This window comes from Sminthopsis crassicaudata, chromosome 1, assembly GCF_048593235.1.
Source record: "Sminthopsis crassicaudata isolate SCR6 chromosome 1, ASM4859323v1, whole genome shotgun sequence".
NCBI lineage: Eukaryota > Metazoa > Chordata > Mammalia > Dasyuromorphia > Dasyuridae > Sminthopsis > Sminthopsis crassicaudata.
The window spans coordinates 367,950,095-367,975,735 of NC_133617.1; the positions used below are offsets into that span (position 1 = coordinate 367,950,095).

The 25,641-nt window shown below is 37.2% G+C and overlaps 1 protein-coding gene across 1 annotated transcript in view; it reads right to left on the minus strand.

The window, feature by feature from the left end:
* LOXHD1 (lipoxygenase homology PLAT domains 1) overlaps positions 1-25,641 on the minus strand; it is a 158,951-nt gene that overhangs the window by 107,279 nt on the left and 26,031 nt on the right. The window contains exons 2-4 of the mRNA XM_074280182.1: positions 21,097-21,211; positions 14,667-14,780; positions 12,100-12,284 (exon numbers count right to left, since the gene is read on the minus strand). Of these exons, the coding sequence (XP_074136283.1) occupies positions 12,100-12,284; positions 14,667-14,780; positions 21,097-21,211 (414 nt within the window). The remainder of the gene's footprint in view (positions 1-12,099; positions 12,285-14,666; positions 14,781-21,096; positions 21,212-25,641) is intronic.

Here is a 25,641-nt window from a genome sequence, read left to right on the forward strand (position 1 = left end):
AATAGCTCTGAGGTCCCACCTCACACCCAGAAAATATAAAAAGAAATAGCCAAAGTTGGAAGGGCTACAGAAAGAGGCACCTTGATATATTGCTGGTGGAGCTGTGAATTGGTCCAACAATTCTGGGGAAAAAATCGGAATTATATTGAGAAAGTGATTAAAAATACCCATGCCCTTTGATCCAGAGATTCTTCCCTGCTAGATTTCTACACCCCAAGGAGATCAAAGACAAAAAAGAAGAGTCCCAAATACACCAAAATATTTATTATATCATTTGGGAGGGAGAAAGGGAGGAAAAATACAACCTGAAACAAAGTAAGTGTCCATTGATTAAGGAACATCTAAACAAATTGTGGTGCATAAACATAAGAAAATATTCCTGCACCCAAGAAAAGATGAATATGAAGAATTCAGAAGATATTGTATATGAACTGATACAGATTGAAATAAGTGATGAGGCTTAGATTTGGGGTACCCAAATGAAATTAGGGTTTCTGGTGGTCAGGGAGTTAAATGAGGTCTAATGTAGGTTTGGGTTTCAGGGGTCAAATGGAGCTTCCCTGCAACCCCTCAGGATTTGACACAAGGGTCTAGTGGCAGGGCAAGAGTCCCTTATAAAGGAATTTACAGACCCCAAAATCAAGATTGATAAAAGAGGTTTATTATGGGGAAGTAAGTTTAAAGTCTAGTTGGTAAAAGGTGTTAGGTAAAGAGAATAGGGCACTGGAAACAGGATTCCAGTGGAAAGAGATCCTTGGCATGCCAAGTGTAGGGCTGCCATGTTTGGAACCTCTGCAAAGAGAGAATTTAGTTTGGCTCTTTTATAATAGGGGGTTTTGGCTACAAGCTGAAGGGAACTTGTTGGGGGAATCCCAGATTGGCTCCTTGCTGGGTTTCAGCAGGACTAGAATTTGAAATTGAATTCAATGGGTTTTAGGACTGAGCCAACCCCACCCAGATAACAAAGATGAAACTGTTTGTGCTTGGGGTGGAGTCCCCTCACTGAGGCAGTGTAGAAAGAGGTTTTTCCTTTAAGGATTTTCAGTTTTGGGATTCCCTCTTCATCAGCAGATTGTATAATGATATATATGATAACTTTAACAATCTATATGGAAACAACATAAAGAAATTAAAAGTTCCATACTTATAGTCACTCAAGTAGCAGAGAAAATTTGAGAAAATAAACCTTCCACCCCCAACCAAAAATTAAACTTGAAATACAAAAATTAAAAGGAGAAATCAATAATATTGAAAGTAAAAAAACTATTGAATTAATAAATAAAACCAAGAGTTTTATGAAAAAGCCAATAAAATAGATAAACCTTTGGTAAATCTGATCAGAAAAAAGAAAGAGGAAAATCAAATTGTTAGTCTTACAAATGAAAAGGGGGATCTTTCCACCAATGAAGAGGAAATTAGAGAAATAATAAGGAGTTACTTTGCCCAACTTTATGCCAATAAATTTGATAACTTAAGTGAAATGGATGACTTCCTCCAAAAATATAGGCTTCCTAGATTAACAGAGGAGGAAATAAATTGCTTAAATAGTCCCATTTCAGAAAAAGAAATAGAACAAGCTATTAATCAACTCCCCAGGAAAAAAATCCCCTGGACCAGATGGATTTACATGTGAATTCTACCAAACATTTAAAGAACAATTAGCCCCAATGCTATATAAACTATTTGAAAAAATAGGGAATGAAGGAGTCCTACCAAACTCCTTTTATGACACAGACATGGTACTGATACCTAAACCAGGTTGATTGAAAACTGAGAAAGAAAATTATAGACCAATTTCCTTAATGAATATTGATGCTAAAATCTTAAATAAGATATTGCAAAAAGACTTCAGAAAATCATCCCCAGGATAATACACTATGATCAAGTAGGATTCATACCAGGAATGCAGGGCTGGTTTAATATTAGGAAAACTATTAGTATAATTGACCATATTAATAATCAAAATAATAAAAACCATATGATCATCTCAATAGATGCAGAAAAAGCATTTGACAAAATCCAACATCCATTCCTACTAAAAACTCTTCAGAGTATAGGAATAAATGGATTATTCCTTAGAATAATCAGGAGCATATATTTAAGACCTTCAGTAAGCATAATATGCAATAGAAATAAACTGCAACCTTTCCCAGTAAGATCAGGAGTGAAACAAGGTTGCCCACTATCACCATTACTATTCAATATAGTACTAGAAACGCTAGCCTCGGCAATAAGAGCTGAGAAAGAGATTCAAGGAATTAGAGTAGGAAATGAGGAAATCAAACTATCACTCTTTGCAGATGACATGATGGTATACTTAGAGAACCCCAAAGACTCTGCTAAAAAGCTATTAGAAATAATTCAGAATTTTAGCAAAGTGGCAGGATACAAAATAAATCCATATAAATCCTCAGCATTCTTATATATCACCAACAAAATGCAACAGCAAGAGATACAAAGAGAAATTCCATTCCAAACAAATGTTGAGAGTATAAAGTATTTGGGAATCCATCTACCAAAGAATAATCAGGAATTATATGAGAAAAATTACAAAACACTTGCCACAAAAATAAAGTCAGATTTAAATAATTGGAAAGACATTCAGTGCTCTTGGATAGGCCAAGCGAATATAATAAAGATGACAATACTCCCCAAACTAATCTATTTATTTAGTGCTATACCAATCAGACTCCCAAGAAACTATTTTAATGACCTAGAAAAAATAACAACAAAATTCATATGGAAGAATAAAAGGTCGAGAATTGCAAGGGAACTAATGAAAAAAAAGTCAGAGGAAGGTGGTCTAAGTGTACCTGATCTAAAGCTATATTATATAGCAGCAGTCACCAAAACCATTTGGTACTGGCTAAGAAATAGAACGGTAGATCAGTGGAACAGATTAGATACAAAGGACAAAAAAAGGGTACATCTATAGCAATCTAATCTTTGACAAACCCAAAGATGCCAACATTAGGGACAAAAATTCATTATTCGGAAGAAACTGTTGGGAAAACTGGAAATTAGTATGGCAGAAATTAGATATGGACCCACACTTAACACCATATACCAAGATAAGATCAAAATGGGTCCATGATTTAGGCATAAAGAATGAGATAATAAATAGATTAGAGGAACAGAGAATAGTCTACCTCTCAGACCTGTGGAGGAGGAAGGAATTTATGACCAGAGGAGAATTAGAGATCATTATTGATCACAAAATAGAAGATTTTGATTACATCAAACTAAAAAGTTTCTGTACAAACAATACTAATGCAAACAAGATTAGAAGGGAAGTAACAAATTGGGAAAATATTTTTAAAAGGAAAGGTTCTGACAAAGGTCTCATTTCCAAAATACATAGAGAACTGACCCTGATTTATAGGAAACCAAACCATTCTCCAATTGATAAATGGTCAAGGGATATGAACAGACAATTCTCAGATGATGAAATTGAAACTATTTCCACTCATATGAAAGAGTGTTCCAAATCACTACTGATCAGAGAAATGCAAATTAAGACAACTCTGAGATACCACTTCACACCTGTCAGATTGGCTAAAATGACAGTAACAAATAATGATGAATGTTGGAGGGGCTGTGGGAAAACTGGAACACTGATGCATTGTTGGTGGAGTTGTGAAAGAATCCAGCCATTCTGGAGAGCAAGTTGGAACTATGCCCAAAAAGTTGTCAAACTGTGCATACCCTTTGACCCAGCAGCGCTACTACTGGGCTTATATCCCAAAGAAATAGTAAAGAAAGGAAAGGGACCTGTGTGTGCCAAAATGTTTGTGGCAGCTCTTTTTGTTGTAGCTAGAAACTGGAAGATGAATGGATGTCCATCAATTGGAAATGGTTGGGTAAATTGTGGTATATGAAGGTTATGGAATATTATTGCTCTGTAAGAAATGACCAACAGGAGGAATACAGAGAGGCTTGGAGAGACTTAAATCAACTGTTGCTGAGTGAAATGAGCAGAACCAGAAGATCACTGTACACTTCAACAACAATACTGTATGAGGATGTATTCTGATGGAAGTGGATATCGTCAACATAAAGAAGAGCCAACTCACTTCCAGTTGATCAATGATGGACAGAAATAACTACACCCAGAGAAGGAACACTGGGAAGCGAATGTAAATTGTTAGCACTACTGTCTATCTACCCAGGTTACTTATACCTTCGGAAGCTAATAATTAATGTGCAACAAGAAAATGGTATTTACACACATATATTGTATCTAGGTTTTATTGTAACACATGTAAAATGTATGGGATTACCTGCCATCGGGGGGAGGGAGTGGAGGGAGGGAGGGGATAATTTGGAAAAATGAATAAAAAAAAATATTCCAAGAGATAAGACCATCCCGGATACTTTAACTGACATCCTTACTTCTGTTTATTCAAACATCCTGACTGTGGTTTTCAGTAAGATTTTATTGCTCTCCCCATCCTGACAGAACCAAAAGGTTCTGTAAGAACTTTTCCCGCTCTGCTGTTCTTTTCTTTGTTTGAAAGCTATAAAAGGGTTTGACATTCTCCCATTAGTCACTGGATACTTTGAGACAAGAGTCCTGTCCAGTCAATTAAACTCTCCAATTAATAAAATATTAAAAACTCAAAAAAAATAAAAAATAAACCTTCCTCCTTTCATCGTAAAAATAAAGTACTATGAGTATAAATCTTGTATTTACCTATCTGACAGAGGTAATGTGTAGGTTGATTTTTGTTTAATTTTCTTTTTTTAATCTTAGTTACAAAGGAAGAGTTGTTAGGTAGGAAAGGGGAGGGATATATTCAGAGATGAATTTGATGTAAAAACAAAACACCAATAAAAATAGAGGAAAAGGAAAATACATATTTGATAATGTTTAATACTTTTACATCCTCTTTAAGGGTATTTTCTATAATTTTTATGTCTCCTTAACATTTCCTTGCCCTGATGCTCAATGATCTCTGCTTTTCTAAAGTCTCATAACTGAAGAAAGTAGAAAGTCCCAAGAGTGTGATTTAGTTTATCACCCTTCCCAGGAGCATTTAAATGAAACCTTGATAGGCTCCTCAAACTAACAGGCACTTACCTGAAAAAAAAAAAAAAGAAAGAAAGAAAGAAAGAAAGAAAGAAAGAAAGAAAGAAAGAAAGAAAGAAAGAAAATTCTAATAGTGGAATGTTAGGGATCATTAGGAGGGAGATTTTTGATCAGGAAGACCTACCTATTTATCTTTCAAATCTCACCTAGACACGAGCTGCTTTTTTCTGCCTATTGGACAGCTGGCCTTTGTCTTTGGTAAAGAGATGTGAGACTTTCCTGTCCCTGGAGGCCTTTAGGAGAACCCATAGGCTCAGTTTTCACTTCTAGCCGGATTGAGACTGTTTGGGATTCAGGTTACAGACACCACATATCACTTTGTCTTTGGGGCCAGGCTGGGTGAGCACCAAATGCATTAGCCTCACCTGAACATAATTAACTCAATAGTCTCCCCCTCCTTTATTAATTATTGGCACTTGGTTAGAAAACTGTAAGGTGCCAACAAACACAATGCCTGTGTGTACAGGAGAAAGAGGAAGCAGAGACAGCAAAAGAGCTGAGAGGTGTCCTCCTATTTCCTTTCATCCCTTAGGCCCTGGTTAGAAAGCATTTGACCTAATTCTTTTAATTTGGTATAACCAGGATGAATCTCACTCATAGATTTATGCTAGCAATCTTCCATTCAATTCAGTTTCATTTGATTCAATTCAATTCAAATCAATAAATATGTATTAACAATTTACTATCTTAATATATGAAGAACATTGTGCTTAGAGTACTGAGGCTACAAATATGAACAATGACAAGAGACTTTCATTCTGAGAGGAAGGATAGTAATAGTGGTATGCTGGTAAATTTTTAATAATCAGGTTTCAAAAAAATTTTAAAAAGCAAACAAGGAAAAAAGTACTCTAGCACCACACTTTTCAGTTTGATCTATATTACTAACATTCTTTTCATCATTTTAAATCCAGACAAACAACAAAACAATAAATCAAGCCCAGATGTGTAGCAATTGCTGATTTCCAAGGTATAAATGCTCATACTGAAAATTTTAACAATCAGTTCTACTAGTAGATGCTGTCTCTAGCACGCTCCTGGATGGCATGTAGTTTACAGAAGCTGTCAAGGAGGGTATGATCTGAGGCATTCGAGGAGAAAGTTTGCACAGCAAAGGTGGTAACCAAATTAGACTTTGAAAGTGGTTTAAAAAAAAACTATAAGAAGTTGGAGCAGGGTAGAATCCTTTCCAAATTTGAGGCATGAATATGCAAAGGTACTAAGGCAAGAAATGACAGGGACAGCTAGATAGTACAGTGGATAGGGGACCAGCTGTTAAATCAGGAGGACCTAAGTTCAAATCTGGCCTTATTAGCTGTGTGACCCTGGTCAAGTCACTTAACTCTAATTGCCTTGCAAAAAAAAAGAGGAAAAGGAAAAAGGAAAAAATAAAGTATAAGAAATGACAAGACAAAGCTGGAGAACAAAGAGACAGTCTGGTTCAGTTGGACACAGAGTAAACAAAGAGGAGGGCCATGAAATAAGATTGAGGAAAAAAATGAAATCAGATAGTAGAAAACTTTGACTATGTCAACCCAAGCCAATTGTATTTGCAAAAGTATGAAGATGGGATGGAGCAATGAATAGTTCTTTTTGGCTATAGTGTAGCATGTGCAAAAACTATGAATTAAGATAGGAGAGGTTAGAGCCAGATCTTATAAGGCCTTGAAATTTGGCTTAGAAATTTGTATTACAATTGTTGGCAAAGGTAAGTAAAAGGTTTTTCAGTAGAAAGTAATTAGTAGAATAGGAAGATTACTCTGATAGAAGTGTGAAGTATGGATTAGAGACAGGAAGCATTAGAGCAAAGGTTTCTTAATATTTTTCTGTCACTTGGTCCCCTTTGGCAGCCTGGGAAAGCCTATAGACCCCTCTTCAGAATAATATTTTAAATGTGGTCAATAAAGGTAATCAAAAGTTAGTGAAAATAAGTAATTTTTCCCAGACAAATTCACAGACTCTCTCCCTTCTCCAAAAACCATCTACATGCTCTATAAACCCCAGATTAAAAATCCTGTACTATTGGCAGATAAGACCAGGAAGGAGATTCTTGTAATAGTTGAACCAAGACTTCATGAAAACATCAAGGAGGTAGCAGTTCACATGCAAAGGAAGGAAGGAATTTGCAAAATACTTAAAAATTGAATGGATGGAGCATGAAGGTAGTTAGTGAGCCCAGAAATACTCTAGAGTTTCAAGTTTCAATGTTGGGGATTTGGTGTCACAAGCAGAAAGGGAGAGTTAAAAGGAAGTACTGACTTAGGATAAGTGATAGTATGTTCAGTTTTGGACATGCTGAATTTGAGATGCTGATGGAGCATTAAGGTGGACTTACCTAGCAGACAGTTGTCACTTCAGTCTTGACGTGAGGAAGTTAGTGTTGGAAATACATGCGTGGCAATTATCAGCAAGAGATGTTTTTTTTTAAAGGAAGTACCTTGTGTGTTTATGAGAACACCAAGGGACAAAATTTGGAAAAAAAGAAGCAAGGAGACCCAAAGATTGACCTTAGAGTGACCACCATACTTAGTGGATGAAAGGGTGAAAAAATTAGCCAGGTATGGGGAAAACCAAAGCAGGGTAGTGTCATAGAAGTCTAGAGAAGAGAGTATTGAGAAATCCAAGATAGAAATGGCAAATGCTACAAAAAAGTCAAGGAGAATGAGTTCAGAAAAACCACTGGCTTTAGCAATTCTGGATCATGGGTGAACTTGGGGAAAGCAGTCTTAGGAGAGTGGTTGGAGTAAAAAAAAGGTAGATTACAGGGGCCTGAGAAGTAAGTGAGGAATAAGAAAAGTGAATGATTTATGGCTCTTCTTTTTGGTTTACAAGTGAAGGCAAAGAGGGACCTAGAATGATAGTTTGAAATCAAGGGAAAATGTCAGAGTTTTTTAAGGATGAATTAATCTGACCGTGTTTGTAAGCAGATGAAGAGGAACGAGTATATTGTGATCTGGGTAAGCCTCCTTTCTTAGGTACCTAAAAGAACAGAGGAAGGGACTATTGTGCCATGAGATGCTTTGTCACATGCCTTTCCTGAAAGCCAAGTGAGCATTCAGCTGATCTCAAAGCTGAGAACTCCATCCAAAAAGGAGGAAAGTTGGAGTCAGGAAGCCCTGAGTTTGAATCAGAAACTTACTAGCTCTGTGACCCTGAACAAACATGTTTGCTTGTTTTCTCATCACCAAATAGGGATAATATAATAGCATCTACCTTTGAGGGTTGTTGTTCGATTCAAGTAAGATAATAATTATAAAGTGCTTAGCATAGTCCTTTATATATGGTAAATAGTATATAAATATTAGCAATGATGCTGAGACTGATGGTGGCAATGGGGCCCAAAGAAGTAATAAGAAAATGTGCCTCCTTCCATTCTTTGTCAAGGTGGAAGACAAGAGGGTACAGAACATTGTATACAGTCAGCCTTGATTGATATACTAGTGTTATTGAACTATTTTTTTCTCTCTTTTTTTGTTCTTTGAAACAAGATGTGGATCCCTTGATAGACCAGTGAGGAGGGAAACATTTGGAGATAAATATGATGTAAAAGCTGAAGAGATGAAGAAAATTTTCAAATAAAACTGTACTAGAGTCTTGTAAAGAACAGAAGACAAATTCACTAGCCTTTTGTTTAAAGAATCCACCTTCTTCCCCTTCTTGACTGGAACAGATACCATACTGATAATTAAAGGTAAGTGTAATTGCAAAAAACAAAGTTAATAAGAAAATATAGCCATAATTAGTTCAGTAATTTTAAATTGATCTTGAAGTTCTCACAGTTCAAGTTGTAACGTTCTGCTCTATTATCCCATTCATTTATTTTCCATAATTTTATAGTTTTATCATTAGTAGATAACATTCAACATTCATTTAACAAGACATTTATTACATTCTCCCAATAACGCCATTCCTTTAGGTTAGGGCACTGTTCTCTCCAGAACACCTTAAAATGCAGATGCCTTTGGGAGTGGAATCACCCTGAACCTATTCACACTCTCATATAAGCTGTCAGATGCTTTTATTCTGACAAAAACAGATGAGGCAGCAAGGAATCTTGGAGACCTTAGTTAGGAAATTCGGGATAGGTGCTGAAAGGCAGGACAAGGTCACTGAAAGGGAAGTGATCTGAGACACATGAAAGACAAAGTTTGCCAGCTTCACAAATTTTGCTTCACACTGGCCGTAATGGAGTGAATAGATTACAGCTCACTATAAGGATACTGTTTCAATAATGCTATCTATGTAGTCAATTGGTCAACATAAGAAATAAATAAGAGGAATTACTCTTGGAAAACATGAGGAACCACTTCTACTTTTTAAGAAAAGAACAAGTTGTGGATGTATACATAAAACTTGCATAAAATTTATGAAAAGGGAGTCATGGGCTTTTAAAAGTGAATTGTGTCTCTTTGTGTGGATAAAGGACTTTTATGTTACATATGCTACAACAGTGTAGCATCTGAAACCTTTTACACAAAGCTATCTTATTATCCAGTCTGACGCTTACTAGTTACTTAACCTCTATTTCCTCCAATATGAAATAAGAATAAGAATAATCATTACCTCCCACAACTTCCCATTTGTGAGTATCAAATGACATCATATTTGTAAAGTGCTTAGCAGAATGTCCAATACATAGTATGTACTATGTAAATGCTAACTATTAATAATGATATAAATAATAACATTTGTATCTCTACAAATGTATTCTGCTAATATTTTTACCATTTTCATGGCTGCTGTTGTTACATAATTAATTTAACTTCTGGACAAGTGTGTTGCTTAGCATATAAAATGTTATGGAAATTTTGAGAATGTAGATTTATTAGGCAAGTCCTAATGAACTTTTAATCTTATAATATAAAAGATGATTACTTTAATGTTACTTATGCTTCACACAGTTAAAAATGAAATATTAAATGACTTGGAAAATAAAAAAGATGGGAAGAAAAAATCAAGGCTAATAGAATGAGTACTGAAACAGGCTTAAGAAGACATCATTTATAACTTCATCTTCTCCTTACTTTGGTGTACAATCTTGGAAATGTCATTTGGCGTCTCTTTCCTTCAAGATACCCCAATTGTGAAATGAGAATGGATGCCAATCTTATAGAAAGGAGAAAAAAAAATCACTGTCATAAAAGTCAAATGCTATGATGGACACTGGAAAACCAAAATACTTTGGGAACAGCGTAACCAAGATTGATGAGAAAAGGAAAAGATCTCATGCAAGGAACAAATAGAGGTTCATCTTGGAGAAGAGAAGAGCTATAGATAATGAGAGTCTGTGCTTTCAAGTATTTGAAATAGAACAGCAATAAGACTTGGGTCACTAGGTGGCCCAAGATGGCAGAACCAGGAGCAATGAGTTAGGAGTTGTGGATAAGCCCATCTCAGCATTCAAAAGAGGACTGGGCTGTTTCCACAGGGAGTGAGCACCTCATGACTATGGGTCCTCAAGCATAGGCTGGATGCTTATTTGTCAGGGATGGTTATAGTCAAAGACTCATGATCTAGGAAGGGGCTGAATTAAATTGTCTCCCAGGTCCCTTTTAAATCTCATAGTTGTTTGGTTTGATTTTTAATCCTTTTTTGTTGGTCAGCTATGAATTAGCATTATATACGATGCTATATAGAAGAAGCCAAGGCTTGCCTTTATGAAGCTTACACTGATAGCTGCAGAGACAAAACTAACAGGCATGACTAACATAGGAAATTAATATTCTGAAATAATCTCAAAAATCAGATCAGAGAGTCATAAACCTAAAAGTAGAAGGCACCACAAAGGCCTCCAGTTTAACTCCCTTATTGATGAGAAGAGGCATGGGGAGGTAATAAGGCTTGCCTAAGGTCACACAAATAGGAAGTAGCACAGCTGAGATTTGATGCCTGATCTCCAACTCTAAGAACTCTTCCATAAGGTGAAGAAATGTTTGCTTGACTTTTTCTGTCTTGTAAATTTGATTTTTATTTGCACTATGTATTTCTTGGAATTAATTTATGATTCAGATGAAACTGTAGAAATAATTCACATCATAGATTTCTTTACAATTCCAATGTGTTTTCCTCATGACAAGTCTGTGTATAATTGCAATGTTATCCTTATTTTGCAGACAAGGAACCTGAATCTCAGAGAGATTAAATAAATATGGCAGAACTATACCAACCACATGGTTATCCATTGTGCTTGTATATGATGATAAAAACTACCTTCTATTTTTGCTGCTGTATTTTAGTGGGGTGGGAAGAGGAAGGACAGTTAGTACCTTTGGGATACCCATTCAACCTCTAAATCAGGACTTCTTAATCTGAGGTCCATAAACTTAAAAATTATAATTGTATTTTAATGTAATTTGTTTTCTTTGTAACCCTATGCATTTTATTCTATGCATTTGAGAATATGATTTGCCATAGGTTTACTTGATTATTAAAGATGCCCTTCACACACAACCACAATGCAAAGAATTTCTACTCTTACCAAGGAGTTTAGAGAAAATAATAGCAACAGCATCTCATATTTACAAAGCCCTTCAAGGCATTGAAAATGCTTATATAATTTCACTTGGTCTTTAGAATGTATATACAATTTTATCTTATTCTCACAACAACCCCATTAGGTAGGTACTATTATTATTGTATCCCCATTTTACAGAGGAGGAAGCTAAAACTCAAAAGTTAAGTGTATTGTCCATGGTCACACAGCTAGGAAGTTTGTGAGGTTAGATTTGAAGTCAAGAAAATAAGTATTCCAGAATTTTATCACTGTGCTAGCTAACTGCCCCACCTACTAGACAACATTACCTTTAAATAAAAAATAATGGAGCTATATACATGGTTATGGAGGTTATGAGCTGTGAACTTGGCCTTGAAGGTAAGTAGTATTCCTCTAAGTAGAGTATTGGGAAGGCATCCATTGGAAGGAAACCAGTTACAATGAAGGTGCTTGATAGAGACAAAGCTGTTCTGCTTGGAGCAGTATCTCCCATGTCCACCCCCACAACAACACTTACACCTGGGGACATCCATAGGGGTTAAGCTGGCCAACAGGTCCCGGCACAACTGGCGGTCTCCCTCCACTTTACTCAGCCAACTAGTACAGTTGAAATAGAGCTTGAGGTGAGGTCGCTTCATGTCGGTCAGGATGACCCTGTCCAAAAACCAGCTGGGACTCATTCCAGTATTATCATGCTCGATTCTAGAATAGAAGCAAATCCTAATTTAGGGTCAGTGCCAAAAGGGGAAAGCAGTCCCCTTCATTTCTTTTATCTGCTATGTTTTTATGTTTCATTCAAGTCATGGACAAAGTCCTCTCTAAGAATCCACAGAAGTATGTTTATTTATCTGCATACCTGCCTCCTTCTCCCAGTACTATGGAAGCTCCTTGAGGACAGGTTCTGATTCATTTATGTCTCTGGTGGTCTTGCTAACACAATGCTTTGCAAAACCAAAGTCATAGAAGTTTATCTCAGGGAGCCTCCTTCCCTAGCACCTTCCCTCTTTGATGAGGGCATTTCTATCTTTTTCTCTCCATCTCTTTTCAAGGTCTCTAAAACTTTGTTCAAGACTCCCACCACAGGAACCTACCCACACCTATCCTCCCTAGCAAGTGACCCCACTGTGAAATTATAACACCATCCTTCCAACAATGTGAACTGGTGTTGTCTCTTTATCTTTAGGGAAGCTGCTCTCAGCATAACCCTCCCTTTGAAAAGGATTCAATTGAATTAGATTCAGTTTACATTAGGACCATAGATTTAGAGCTGAAAAGGATCTTAGCTGTCCTCAACGCTCTTGTGGGACAAATAAGAATACTAAGGCTCAGAGAGGTCACACAAAATAAGTAGTGAAGTCAGGACTGGAAACCAGATCCTCTGATATTTCAAATTCAGTGCTCTTTCCTCTATACCACTTTTGCTAATTATATGCAAGACACAATGCTAAAGTCTACAGACACAGAGACAAAAAATAAAGCAGCCTCCACCTCAAGGAGCATGAAGGAACACTGAGAAAATAGAGCAGGTAGAAAGTAAGTAAATGCAAAGCAACTAGAACCAGAAAATATTTGTTGTTCAGAATGTCTCACTCTTCATGACCTCTTGGCAAAGATACTAGAATGGTTTGCCATTTCCTTCTCCAGCTCATTTTACAACTGGGGAAACTCCAACAGAGTTAAATGACTTGCCCAAGATCACACGGCTGTCTGAGGCCAGAATTGAACTTATGAAGATGTCTTTCTGACTCCAGACCTGGCCTCTATCCATTATAATACCTAGCAATCCAACTGCTGAAAACAATTGAAGAATATTAGAAAAGGGTAGCTCTGAGCAAGGCAGGTCTGGATGGCTAATAAAAACTTACAGTGGCATTCATCCTCCAGATTTGCACCTCACACAAATCTTCCTAGGTGGACTTACATTCAACAAAAGCAGATATCTTAAGTCAAGTAAATTAATCTCTTGACATTTCCAGGCCATGGGGAGATATCCTTTGCACAGGTTGGCTTCTGGTTGCCCTCAAATCATACCACATAGCTACTAAGGTCAATTATATTAAGGGTTGTACAATGGTTAGAGTTCTCTATTTGGATTCTAAAGATCTGGGCTTGAATCTCAGCTTTACTCCTTACTTTATATACTTTTAGGTGAGTATTTTTTGTTTTTTCCTTTCTGACCCTCAATTTCCTTATCTATAAAATTAGGGAGTTGTTCTAGACAATCCCTACAGTCCCTTCCAATTCTAACTGCTTCCAATTCTGTGATCACCATATGGACCAAGACCCTCAGTTTTGTTCTACTGTCCCCATCTGTGCCTATTTTGTTTGCAGCATCTAACAAAGACTTTTGAATTTAACCTGATAAACAACAGGGAGTCTGTATGGGTACTTCTCTGGTCATCAGACTGGCCAGAACTTTTTTCTCCTCTCCTTATTCAGTTTAACTACAGCCCAGAAAAGTTTATGTAAAGTTCTCCTGCTAAAGGGTTGTTATAGGAGAACTCAGAATCCCAGCTCTATTTGGGATTTTAACTTCCCCATGTTGATAAGCTCTGAGGTCAATCATTCTATCAATCAATCAATTAACAAATATGTATTAAGGGCCTGGCATGCTAAGTGAGGGGGAAGAACAAAGAAAAGTATTTTTAAAATCCCTGACTTCAAAGCACATTCCACATAAATTTATAAATATATAAAAATTAAAATTTTAAAAATACAGTGTAATTTGGGAAGGAAAGGCACTAATAGCTAAGGAAAGGAATTGGGGGAAAAGCTTCATACAAAAGATAGAGTTTGAACTAAATCTTGAAGGAAAAGAGGAATTCTTTAAGGAGGAAATGAGGAGAGAATATGTTCCAGATACTAGAAATAGCCAGGATAAAGGCAGAGAAACAGAATCTGGACTATGATGTGCAAGGAACAGAGTAAAAGCCAATTTAGCAGGACTCTAGTATGCAGGAAAAAAGAGGGAATAATGTACAGGGGAAAGGTATCTTGGGGCCATCTTGTGGGGCCTAATGAAAAAATCTGCATTTGATTCTGGAGACAATAGGGAGACTGTAGAATACAGAAAAGGAGCCTCACCTGACTTTGTAGATGGCACCAACATTGTTGGTTCTAACACGGAACACATCCACATTGGCTTTTTCAAAGGCAGATTCACTCCTACAATGTTCAGGAACAGAAGTTAGTAAAGATCATCATTCTAGGCCCAGGACCCAGCAAGAAAGCCAAAGGCTGAAAACTCCTTCCTGCTCTATCACCTTTCTTGTGTGACCCAGAGATCTTTTTGATTCAATTTGGAAAGAAAATAAAGTGAGTGTTAGCATTATTATCAATGGATCTCAGGGGAGGTTAAAAAAAATAACAATAAAAGCAACAACAATAATAATAATCTCTTGCCTTTCGACAGTCCTTAAACTTTTAAAAGCTCTATCCCATTTAATCCTTTTCATGTCTTGAGGAGAGAGGAGAGGTAATATTACCTCCATTTTATCAATAATAAACCTGAGGCCAGAGATATTAAGGGATTTGTTCACTATCACACTGCTAGTTAGGTGCTTTAACTTCTGGGGAATGGCAATGTAGAGAAGGAGTATTCAATGCCTTTGGGGTTCTTGAGTCCAGTGGGCTTCATTGCTCCCCAGGACACAATATGGTATTCCCAACAGGAGATATAATGGTGGCCCCAAGTAGATGCAAACCTTGGGTACCATTGCAAGAGGAAAGGAAATCAGAGTAAAACAGCATAGTGGGAGAAGCTGCATACTTAGACACTCACTCTCAGTGTGGATAGAATAGAAAACACAGCAGACAGTCAATAGCCGACAATATCATCACCTCCAGTTAGAACAGGACTTGAGTTGATGAAATTCCCTTCCTTGTTTTCTAAATTCAATTAGCTTAAAGTCAGAATGGGAGGAGCTTCCCAATACAGCAGTGATCTTGTTTTGAATTCCTTTTACACCATTCATTCTTCTCCTGCTCCAGGAACTCCAGATGGCTTATCTCTGGTTCTGGTCTAGACTGCCTCTATCTCTCCTCATACTGGTGAGGACCTTCTCTTTACTAGTGCTGAGTTGATATAGGTTATCTCTGAGTGTTCTGAAGGGAAAATGCCCTCACTGTAACAGTTCGCAGGCTTGTGAAGTGAAAATCTCCATGAATTCATATCATATACCAAATTTCAATGGAATATATTGAAAAATCACAGAAATACACAAAGATGATTACTACCATGTAAATGGTAAGAACAATAAGACAATCAAAATTGAATGCTACAAAATTACAGTGACCAACTTGACCACAAAGAAGCGATATAATGAGTTACCTTTTCCCACTTCTCTGCAGAGATGAGAGATTCTAAATATGGAACCCTGCATTAAAATTGTCAGATTTTTTCCAATACATGTGTTAGTTTTGTTGTGCTTTATAGATGTACAAAAGAAGGGTGGAATAAATGGGGAATGTAGGTGACATAAAAACAAAGTTACCATTAAAATGTATTTTAATAAAATCAAATATAAACAGCAGCTTTAAAAAATGTTACAGAAGATGTGCCTATTCTGATAATTGTGTTGGCTGCCATATTATTTCAAAGTGGTAGTCTGTGTCACAAATCAAATTTTAGGTGCATCTTGACACCCTCCAATTGTATGTGCTTATTGTCTATTTTAAAAATAAGTACACTGTGAATGTCAGAAATTTCTGTTCTTTGTAGTAGTATATAGGCTTTGTGCTAAGTCAAGTAGTGTTTCTTAGAGGCAAGGCTCAAAATCTCTGAAAGACAGCTCATATCACAAGTGTAATTTTCAAATGTAGTGGAAGGTGATTTTTAAAACTTGTCTATGAGACAACAAGGAGAGCAGGTCAATCAATATTTAAAGAAATTAATTCAGACTATACATGGGAAGGACAAATGAGGGAAAATTGAAAGAGCAGTAGGTAGCAATAGAACAGGGATCTGCTTCTCACCTGCAACTTTTTAGCGCCAAACAATGTCTTTTTTAAAATTAATTTTATAATTATACATTTTTGGCAGTATATATGCATGAGTAATTTTTATAACATTATCCCTTGTATTCATTTTTCCAGATTTTCCCATTCCTCCCTCTACTCCCTCCCCTAGATAACAGGCAATCCCATACATTTTACATGTGTTAGAGTATAACCTAGATACAATATATGTGTGTAAATCTAATTTTCTTGTTGCACATTAAGTATTACATTCCAAAGGTATAAGTAACCTGGGTAGATAGACAGTAGTGCTAACAGTTTACATTCACTTCCCAGTGTTCCTTCTCTGGGTGTAGTTGTTTCTGTCCATCATTGATCAGCTGGAAGTGAGTTGGATCTTCTTTAGTTGAAGATATCCACTTCCATCAGAATACATCTTCCATACAGTATTGCCAAACAATGTTCTTGATTGGTCATTGAGAACTAGCCATACCTGCTCTTCCCTCCCCTACATCTATATTGCTATGAATTTAGACAGAAAAGTTATCATGCAAGTTTGGGTAGGTTTAAGACAAATACTTTTCAGGAAATAAAAAATCATTAAAAATACATATACTATTTCATCCTTTTATTGTGAGCAGAGACAGGGAGTTGATACTTTCTTACCTGGGTCCTTCTGGATCTAATAGCAAGCATCATGAGAAAAAAGAGCATACATGCATCTCCCTTCCAACACACCAGCACCCAAGAGAAATGCAGCTGATAGCAGCTACAGACAAAACATGGCATTTCAGCTTCTGATCATCCTGATCTAGAAAGCTAGCCAGGATTCAGCTCCAGTCCCAAATGCCATGCATTCTCCATTGGTGAAGTCTTGACAATGGAAATGTGATTCAGAAAGATACATGAGATTCAATCCTTTTGCCATATTGTAAAAATGGTAACATAGCATCAGGAGCTCTGGTAAAATAAAGAATGAATCTATCAGGAAGCTACAGGAAGGTGATTTCCTTCTATTTCTGTGTCACCTCCTAAAAATATTACTGCCTCTGGCTATGGACTGATTGATTGGGATAACACCAAGTAGATCATCACATATCTGTTAGGTGCTGAATACAGACTGTTTGATTGTACTGTGATTCATTATTTCTGAAACCTCATCCTGCCTTCCTCAAAGAGTAGCCAGGCCATAGGATTTAACTCTACTCCTTAGGCCTTCAATTAATGTTCATGCCTTGTCTTCCACCCCTTTTTGAATGTCCTCCTCAATCCTCATTTTCATATACCTTCTCTCTGCTTATTCAAAACCTATCCATTTTGCAAAACCCAATTAAAAAACTCTTTTTCCATGAAGTTTTCTATGACTAATCCCACTCCAGCCTGATTTCATCATTGTACTCCCTCAGTATTTATATAGCTCATGGCAATGTTTCCCAATCCAAATTTTACCACATTTTGATAAAATAACTCAATCCCTTCCCTCCAGACTGAACTGCCCACCACTTCAGACACTCAGCAGGTGGAAAACGGACAAGGAATTATGGGTGGGAGGAATAGGACATAAGGAAAATAAGTCCAATTTGTTTTAAGTTTTTTTGGTTTTAGGAATCTAGACCTTTAGTAGTAAATGTTTAGCAATCTGGTAAAAAATATGCCATGTGCTAGTAATTTGAAACAATTGTTCTATATGAATATATCATGAATTTGTCTATATGTTGCTTTGGAATTCTTCATTTTTTACATTGTAGATGTCTTCTCTCCCCAGCAAAAGTGCAAGCTCCCTTAGAATAGAAATTGTACCTTCTACTTTTGTATTCCCACACACACAGCACCAAGCATGGAATTAGTTAACCACTAAGTGCTTGGAAATATTAACCTTCAGGAAAGAAGAAAATTTTAAACTTAATTTATAAACTCCTCCCAAGAGACAAGTATCTCTATACCTGCCTTAATCCAAAGTGAGATACAAGTGGAGGTCCTGACTCTTCCTCTGGCTCAAACACATAGATCTGTAAGCCCTTCTGCATCCAGCAGGGAGGAAAGAGAACAGTCTCTTTTTTAGGATCAGCAGGTAATCTGTGTGGTTCCTGTAGTCCTTATCTACCTTATCTACCTAGAATTTCCAGACCTATCTAACCTAGCTAAATCTAGATTCTCTCTATTATCTATCTGGCTTGCAGTATTTACCTCATCCTTTCATACCTATCTTCTTAAATTTGACTCATTTTTTCCTAACCTACCATTTCCAACTGTTCCCCCAAATTTTGTCTGCCCCTTTACATTTGATCTATCCCTACCTGGTATTACTGTCAAACCATCCAGACTCATTGGATTCTAGATTTTAATTCTGACCCTCTTGGTTCATCTCATTTCACTGGTGCTTGAACTATTAAAAAGTGAACCATTGTCTATTCTAGTGACTTTGGTTACTGTTAGCAGTGATGGCCTTGGAGGTAGATGGACTCAAGAATTATTTCCAAGCAATTATGAAGGTTCCTGCAAAAACAACAACAACAACAAAACTGCACTCTCTACACTCCATTCACTAAAAGCTCAGATTCCTTTAGCAGAGAACAAAGCCTATTATACCCTATCGAGAGATAAATCTTAAATTTCAGATTCCTATCAGGGAGGAGTTAGAGTGACTCACATTTATATGATTAGGGCAATCAAGAGTGGCTATAAGAGCCTTTTCTGAAAGGAAAGGTTAATGGGAAAAAGGAAGAGCTGGAGAGCCTTGGATATTTAGATGGGGTGCTAGACATGATCTTTGCCCAATTCTTCCCAGTTTTAAACTCTCCCATACTACAGCTATTCCATATGGCAAAGGAGATGGATATTTCATGTAATCTTGTTACCATGCCCATTTCATTTGGATGACAGCCTTCCATGAGCAAGTCACTCTCTGAAGTGTAAGGTTTATATGAAGATGATACCCTATTCTGCAGGAATCAACAAAACAGGAAGTTACATTTATAGCCCCAAGTTTCATGCCACAGCCCACTTTGTAAGGAATCTAGGCCCTACTATGATTTGCAGAGAAAGTCCTAGAGAAAATGAATAGCATTTTTTGTAGGAACGATGGTGCCGCTCAGAGGAAATCTCACCCTTTGTGTTTATCCATTCTTAGCTATCCTACATATACCGAATAAACAATCTAAAAACAGAAGTTAAGGTCATTAGCCTAGAATCTTAGAATGACTCCAAAGTAATACCCTCTTTGAAAAGTATTAATTACCGTGAGATATAATGAAAATCACATTGTATTAGGATTTGGATACTAGTCCTGGTTTAACATGAGCAAGGCATTTTTCTTCTCTAGGCTCAGTTCCTTGGGGTTTTTTTCACCTATAAAATGAAGGGATTGGAATGAATCACAGTGATTTTGAAAATGTGGCTCCCCATGAAACCCTCCAGGCAGCTGCGACATCAAAATTATTTTCATTTCTAATACACTAAATATTGATAAACTCCACAGAAATAAAAGCTCTTTGCAGGAAGTATGTCAATAATTTTTAAGAGTATAAAATGACTCTGAGACCAAAAAAGTGTGAAAACCACTAGATTATATTATCTCTAAAATCTCTTCCAGTTTTAATATTGTTTGCTTTGTGACACTGTGTGTGTGTGTGTGTGTGTGTGTGTGTGTGTGTGTGTGTGTGTGTGTTGGTCCTTCTTTTAAAGAATAAAGCCACCTCCTTGATCATGGGCTTTCCAATGCTGTTCTAACAGCCAGGTTTAAAAAGATCTATCTTCCCTTCTCTTCTATATAATTTTTTAAATCACTTATGGTTATACAAAGTGTTTTCACAAACATAAAGTAACATCTGCTTCTCACACCACCCCTGGGAAGTAGGTAAGGATTTTATTCCATGAGTTAAGGAAGAAGAAATCGAGTCTAGAGAAGAAAAATGACCTAAAGTAATTAGTATCAAAGTAGCCAATTTCAAAGCAGGAATAGAGTTGAGCCATTCTGCCTCCTAGTCTAGTGATCCAAATCAAAACTAAATTTGAGAAAAGATTGGTCTGAATTAAGGGATAGCTATTTTAATGTGTAAAATGTTTTAGATAATTCGTTTCAACTACATATAAGAATCCAGTCTAATGACTTACAAGAAAGAGTCCTGCTTCAGTGGATACAAAGAATCATTTAAAATTAGAATAGTTTTGTTTTGCCAATATAAAGCAGTTTATAGCCTCTGACATGAGTTATCAATGCCCTCTGCTCTGATATTTGTTTGTGTTAGTAACTGAGCTAACAAACCACTTCCTTAAAAAAGAACACAAGTCTCAGCCTAGCTGCTATCAGGGTGATTGGACATTCCAAAGGAGCAAGGCCAGAATTTGTGTATCTCATAGTATAGGGAAACCAAGTGGGAAAGCTATGGCAGAGGGAAAGGATGCCATAAGAGGAGCAGTATAGCTCCGTCACATAATTCTTCATCCAGTGATCTTCAGTCACTTTACGTGATGATGGTCACCAGGCTGTCTTTTCCCCAGACTTTGCTGCAGCTCAGCAAGGACCCTGGCCAGCTCAATGTTTTTCCAGGATACTCACTTGCTGGAGAGATGGAGCTTGGGAGATAATCCATTCTCCCCAAAAATGGTGATGAAGACGTTGGCATTGGTTCCTGCACCCCGGACATCACCAGTCATAGTGATCACTTCATACACTGCGGAAGAAGAAAGGATTGTGTGATTGAAAGAGATAGAGGAAATCACTATCTAGAGTGACAGCTCTCCTAAAAATCATCTAGACATAGCCTTTGTTTTATAGAAGAGGCAAACTGAGACCAGAGATAGAAATTTCCCATGACCAAACAACTATGAAATTAGAGTCAGGTTTTGATTCCAGAGCACCTCACTTCAGAGACTTCCCAAATAATAGGTTGGACTGCTAAGAACTCTGGCTCCAAAGTCTCTTTCCTGCCTGAGTTCACAGTACTTTCCTGTGATCTTCTTGTTGGTTTTCTTCACAGCATGTACCAGACACCACATTCTACAGACAGCCTTCTTTGATTCCTCTCTTCCCTTGACCCTTCCTTCATTCCAACTACTGTAATTGGTAGCCACATGTAATTATGTATACTTCTGTATAAAGTTGTTCTCCCTAAATAGTAGCTCCTTGAGACCATTAACTAATTTTTCCCTGCTTTTGTAGCCCCCAAACCTAGCATCATATCTGGAACTTGGCAGCCCCCATTGAATGCCTTCTCTTTGTCATTCTGTTGCTCACAGAAGAATCAGTGTATGATAGATACCAAGTGTCAGAGCCCCGAGACCCACTACCTCCTTGATCTATGGAAAGGCTTAGAGACATTTCTGAATCATAGAAACACCAGTACAGCTGGAAAGGACCATAAAAGTTTCTTAGTCCATTACCTGACTAAATCCAGAGCAGTAAGGACACTTGCCTTAGTGGAAGAGACAGTACATGTCTTAGACATACCCCTCTCCCTCCATTAAAAACAGGTCCAGTATATTTATTCTTTCAAAAATTCTACAACTCTCCAGGAACATTTCCTTGTCCATCTCCTCCCTTAAGGAGCTAATCTACTACCATATCTTCAACTATCTCCCCAATTATATCTACATTCATCTATACAATTACATCAAATTCATCTATATCTATATAGATATCTATATCTCTAGTCCCAATTTCTCTCCCAGCTCCAATGGCAATGCCCAATTACCTGATGAATGTGTCCAATTTGATCACAGAAACATGAAAATAGTGTGGTATAACAGCACTGGACTTGGCTTATGGAAAGTCCAGTTTATCTATGGGTCTAACACTAACTAATTGTATGAACTTGACTACTCTGGTCCTCAGTTTTCACATCTGCAAGATGGGAACAATATTACCTATATATTATCTCACAAGGCTATCATGAGATAATCACGCTATAAATTTTACCTGAGTGTGAATTATCTTTATGGTTATTATTGTATATTCTTAGTCCAAGTTGTAAACCATTTTTCCAATGGAAAGAGCTACTTCTTGCATTACATCTCTCATTTGTAGTTATTCCCTTAGGGTCAGATGTTTCTGGGACCAGCAAGACAAAAAAATTCCTCTGTGGGCCCTTTCCCAAGAAGAAATAATGGATACTGGCTTGAGATCCCAAATGCTCTGTCCTATGGCCTGATACCAAGGGCACAATGGGGGGAAATCTTAGACTTCTTGAAAGTTCTCTTATCCCCAAACCACAGTACATTTGGGTGAAGTGCCTTAAATATATAGAAGTGTTGTTACATTGATATATTCCACTGACCTAGCTCCTGGTGGGTGAAGTAAAGAAGAGATTGAATTCCTCAGGAGAAAAACTCAACAGGTTTATCTCAGACATGCCCTATCCATCCATTTTAAAACTTGGTGTGGTCAGGTTGCAGGTAGCAGAGAGCAGTTTGTTTGGACATAGTAATAGGGTTGTGGTGTACTTCAAGTTCAATCTGAGTCAACAATAGGATATGGCAGCCCAAAAATGTGGATGACACTTTGGGCTATATTACAAGAAGCATAATTTCTAAGAATAAGGAGTTAATAAAATCCTGGCTCTGCTCAGACTACCTATAGCTATTTTTAAACTGTGGGTGCTAGTGTTGAGGAAGGACATTAATACATGACCAGTAGAGAGCAACCAGGGTGGCAAATGCCTTATGTCAATACCTTGTGAAAGAATATTTTGGGGGGACTCACAGATGTTTCCCAATATCCCTCAAATGATAGCATTTAGGTGCCTATAACATAGAACCTGCTTGTTGGACAGTCCTATAGTAGGCACTTTGGAAGAAGAGAGAAAAATACAGTCACCGAAGCTTAGAGTTGGAAGTTGACCATTTGGCCCAAGCTATCCTAAGCAGAAGTCTACTCTGTGAAATTCCAGTACACCTTTTGATCCAATCTTTGCTTACAGACTTTCAATTGTGAGGAAAACTCCTAACTTCATAAGACAACTCTTCCCAATTTTGAATAGCTCTAATTGTTAATAATTTTTTCTTTATATTGAGCTTTTTTATCTCTCAGCAACTTTCATTCATTGTTCTAGTTCTTCCCTCCTCCCACACAATAGTCTTTCAAATACTTAAAAACAGCTATCACCTACCCCCCTTCCAATCTTTTCTTGCCTAAACATCCCAAGTTCCCTGATCCTTGTAGAGCAGTTTCAAGTTCCCACTAGGTTCTGGTCAATCTACTCTTGACAATGCATCCTACATGGCAGGTGCTTAAAAAATGCTTGTTTACTTGTCCCAATTTTCTACATAAAATGTGGTACTCAGACATGAATAATATTCCCCATGTAATTACTAAATCAGCTCTGAACAGAGTGTGACTGTTACCTCCCTCAGGTTGGAAACTGTTTCTATTAAGGTAGCTCAAGATTGTATGAGCTATTTTGGAGGTTATCTTATTCTACTGACTCATACTGAACTTGAATTTCACCCAGATCTTTTGCTTATAAACTTCTCTAGCCAAGACATGTCTAGTCTGTACTTGTAAGAGGTCCTCAACATTTTCTCTCTATCTCTCTCTCTATGTCTCTGTGTCTCCATCTCTGTTTTTATTTTTCTCTGTCTCTATTTCTCTTCTCTTTCTCTCTGTCCCAGCAACCCCCATCTCTGTCTCTGTCTCTCTCTGTTTTGCTGTCTCTCTCTCGACAATGTGACTGAATATTATTCAGTCTACCTATACAGCATATCCAGTCCCATGCTTATCGAGAAGTTCAGGCCCTCATCACCTTCCATCTGAATTATTACAATCATCACCTAATGGGATTCCTAGCTTCCAGTTCTCATCCTCTCTAATCCATTTTCCACAGAGCTGCCATAGCCATCTTTCTAAAGTACAAGGCTGACCGTGTCATTCTCCTGCTAGCGAACCTTTTGTGGTTCCTTGTTGCCTCCAGGATAAAATGCAATCTCCTCAGCTTGGCATTCACTGTTGGCCTTCAGCCTACCTTTCAAGGCTTCCTTCATATTACTCCACTTCACATGCTCTATATTCTAGCCAAACTGCCCAATTTGACAGTCTCCAGACCTGCATTCTGTATTCTACCTCTATCCCCTTCCAGAAATGCACTCCCTCTTCACCTCCACCTCTTAGAATCTCTAGCTAATTTCATGGTCCATTTTAGAAGCAACCTTTCCTCTAGTTTTTAGTGTTCCCTCCCTCCTTAAAATAATCATTTGTTTTTTTTTTCTTTGTATGTTATATTCCTTTCACAAAATATAAGTTGCCTAAGGGCAGGCTCTGATTTTTGTTTTCACTCTTGTAGTTAAACCAGTACAGTTCTTTGCCTATACCATAATAATTACTAAATAAATAAATGCTTGTCAGATCATACAGATGATTTTCAAACCCAAGTGTAGGACCTTGCATTTATCCCTTTTAAATTTCATCTCGTTCTATTCATTTAGTTGTTTTAGACTGTCACAATCTATTTGGATCCTAATTTTTGTCATCAAACATATTAGCTATTCCTCTGAGCTTCATGTCATCTGCAAATTTGATAAGTTCGCCATCTATGCCTTCATCCAACCTTTATTAAAATGTTGAAAAGAACAAGGCCATGACACTAACTACAGATATCTCTGCAGACTGACACTGATCCATTAATCAACATTCTTCAGGTCTAGACATTCAGCTGGGTTTGAATTCAGCTAACAACCAACATCTCTTTGTCTTATCCATGAGGATGTCAGAGGGTAGGTTAACTGATATTTTGCTAAAATCCAGCCAGACTCTCTTTAGATCATTCTGTCAATCTAGCAACACTGACCCAAAAGGGGGAAGTGGGGAGAATGAGACAAGTCTAGTTTGATTTCATATTATAGAATTAAGAATTAGGAGGGACTTCAGAAATTAACTGATACTGATGGGCAAACTGATACCAAAAGATTAAATAATTTATCCGTGCTCATAATGAAATAAAAAAGAGACAAGATATGAACCCCTATACTCTGATTTCAGGACTAATTATTTGTTATGCCTTTTCTTGCTTTAATGTACTCATGTTGACCCTTTTTTCACCACTTTTCTTTCTAAGGAGAGACCCTCTTTTTCATAACATACTCTTAAGAATTGCCAGGAATTGGTGTTGAG